The 3,141-nt window shown below is 43.7% G+C and overlaps 1 protein-coding gene across 4 annotated transcripts in view; it reads left to right on the top strand.

Annotated features, from left to right (window-relative positions):
- Positions 1-1,071: 1,071 nt before the first annotated feature.
- The window catches only part of ARHGEF12 (Rho guanine nucleotide exchange factor 12), an 89,735-nt gene continuing 87,665 nt past the window's right edge, over positions 1,072-3,141 (top strand). For all 4 annotated transcript variants that reach the window (XM_072427143.1, XM_072427141.1, XM_072427139.1 and 1 more), the window contains exon 1: positions 1,072-1,359. In XM_072427143.1, coding sequence (XP_072283244.1) covers positions 1,328-1,359 — 32 coding nt within the window. In that variant the 5' untranslated portion in view covers positions 1,072-1,327. The remainder of the gene's footprint in view (positions 1,360-3,141) is intronic.

Raw genomic sequence — 3,141 nt, 5'->3', positions numbered from 1 at the left:
TATGTTGCAGCACACCAGCAAAGACTTATCTTTACTTCTGATAAGTCCTTGTTACCTTCACAAACTGAACCCAGTGAGTCCTGTGCTGTGCTGGGTATTGTCTCTCTCCATCCGGCGCAAATAGAACAGCGGGCGCAGCCATCTTCTTTCTTCTGAGTGCTTCTTCACATCCTGTGACGTGTTTTCCTCCGAATGAAAAAAAAAGTGCCAATCTCACTGGACATGTGTGATTGCCATTTTTTTTTTACATTCCAGTATCCCGGACACATGCAGAAGGAGCAGCTCAGACCCTTGTGAGATGTAATGCAAGTACCCCAGGAGGCTGCAGAGTTCCCCTTTTACATCAGTGACGATGGAAGTGGGGAGACCCCCCTAAAAATGTAAAAAAAATGTGAAAAAGAATATTTTTCAATTATATAAAAGAAATAGCAACACCTTTACAAAATGTAAAAACATCATTATAGGGGTTTTGTAACACTGCAGTGGTGATGCCTTATAACTTTAGATGCGTCATATGTGCTGCAACACAGGTTGCAGAGAATGGAGCAACTTGGAGAGAAAGGATGCAAAACGCATTGAACCGACATGTCCGTTCTCTTCAATTTAGCTTTTTACTACACAGGTGAAGCTGGCATAAAACTTTTTAATTTTTTTTTTTTTATAGATTGTGTTTGACTTTGTAATTTTTTTTTTAAAGATTGTGTTTTTTTATGTCAGGAAGCTTTTATTAAAAGTCAATACCCCAGAATAATGTATATCACACATCTCCTGTAAAACCATCAATATAAAAATGTATTTTATTAATTTGTGATTACTACAAGCAGTAAAAAATTGAACGAAAAACAAAATGGCGCCGCAACAATTTCCCACGATTATCGCGAGAAATGCACGGGCCACTCTTCCGCGCTCAGCACGCATGCCTCAAAATCACTTCCCTCCTCGGCTGTCGACGTGACTAATGTGCGCACGCGCCGAACGCTGCCGTCGTACACCTGAAGCTCTTCTCGAAAGGCTCATGCGCTGGAAAATCTCGCGACCCCTGGCTCGGGCAAACCTCGCGAGATTTTGGTGCGCGTGCGCTGTGAGCAGGATGAGTCTCGGAGAGGTGCTGGTACTTAGTACCCTTGAGTACCGGCAGAGGAAAAGCCTTGTTTTGATGGCTTCAAAAGTTCCGTACTGCCGCCTGTAATTGGTGATTGAGCTTATGAGCCGCGGCCTGGAGCTCCGAACCCCCCGCGGGGTGAGCGCACGGTGCCCGGGCTCCCAGAATTAGCTGCAGTGGAAGTATCATGCGAGTTATGTGAGGTGAGGAACTCCGAGGAGCCCAATGAGTGGAATACAGTCTGCGGCCTCGGACAGGTGAGTGCACTTCCTACTGCTTTCCATGGGCTGGGATAACACAGGCCAGGCTGTATGTAGTACACACATGACATGGGAATTACATGACACGACTGTATGTTGGCCATCCAGCCCTTAGAGTGACACAGTTCTGCCACACAGCACAGCCCTGTATAGTAGAAGAGGAGACCTGGTATTTCTATTCTGCAGTTCAGTCACACTTACAGATCTATTCCCACCCCCAGTCTGTGATTGGACAAGGAAGAGAGAAGCAGCAGACTGATCAGCTTCATCTCCTGCTCTCTCCTATTACTAGTGCAGATCTGATTGATTTAGTGCTAACCTTCCCCCCCCAATTCTCATCCTAATTCTCATTGGGACTACACAAGGCTGATACCAGATTAGAATTGTAGTTTCTACAGCTAGCTCTGCATTAATAACTGTAATAATGTACTGGTATGTATTTTAATATAGATCTGATAGTTCCTTCTTGCTATCCCTTAATCAGCAGCAGTCAGATTGGGAGCGTTAGGAACTAAATGACAAGAAGTATGCTGATGGGAGGAGAGAGCGGAGTGGGGAGAAGGATGAGCTTATCATCAGGACAATATGACCTTTGTAGTGGTGCACACATGCTATATAATAAATACAATATATATATATATATATATATATATATATATATATATTTTTTTTTTTTTTTTTATAAAAGGTGAGCAGATACAGGAATGATATTCTTTACCCCCTGGCAGCTGGTGCTTTTCTCCCCTTTTTCCTGCTCTTTGGTGTTCTCCCCAGCCCCTTTTATCTGGGCGCACCACTCGGCACTTTTCACTAACCACCCGGCTGCTTTTGGGTGATTACTGATGAGTTTTGTCACAATACAGGGACTGACACCCACCTATGAAATGCAGGGGGGCTGCAGCAACAAGAGAGGGGCTACTGAGACACAATGTGCGGAAATATTTCATGTTCTTCTGCAGTGGGTGACCCCGGATGATTTGCAGTCACCTTCACCTCTGTGCGGAGTGTGAGATCCACAGCCAGCACCCCAATATTATATTGGCAGAGGGTGGAATTCCAGGTCAGACCAATCCCCTGTGCATCCAAATCTTCTTGCGGAGTTCAGCTATAATAATGAACAAAATAAAATTAAGGAATCACCCTGTGCTGTATTTGTGGGATTGCCGGCCGGGTGACATCTGACAGCGCTGGAATGTTTCTTTTATGGGAGATCTCCATTCACTCCTTGCTGTGTTCCCACAGATAGGAAGTGCAGAGAACTCAAATGATGGGTTGATACCCAAGCTGGCTGTACCCCTTGTCACTATAATATGCAACCTTCTATTTATATAATCACTATGGATGAGGAATTGTGTACAGAATAATCCTTAATACAGAGCTGCCTATACTCCAGTGTTGTGTGAACAGGGATGGCCTTGTTGCTGGTGTTATTCTTTGTAGCTATTGCAGTGTTTATATGTTTACTTTGTAGGGTGATAATATCACTTTATTGTTACGTTTATATGCGTGTCATTGTATGAGGAGATCGGAGCTCTGCCTATCGCTGGACTATGGATGGAGATATGTGTGTGTGTGTGTGTGTGTGTGTGTGTGTGTGTGATATATAGATCTGTATATCGCTATACTATGGATGGAGATATCTGTGTGTGTGTGTGTGTGTGTGTGTGTGTTGTTATATATAGATCCGTATATCCGTGTACTATGGATGGAGATATCTGTGTGTGTATGATATATAGATCTGTATATCGCTATACTATGGATGGAGATATCTGTGTGTGT

Source organism: Pyxicephalus adspersus, chromosome 11 (assembly GCF_032062135.1).
Source record: "Pyxicephalus adspersus chromosome 11, UCB_Pads_2.0, whole genome shotgun sequence".
NCBI classification, from domain to species: domain Eukaryota; kingdom Metazoa; phylum Chordata; class Amphibia; order Anura; family Pyxicephalidae; genus Pyxicephalus; species Pyxicephalus adspersus.
This window is presented reverse-complemented; position numbering and strand designations above follow the sequence as displayed.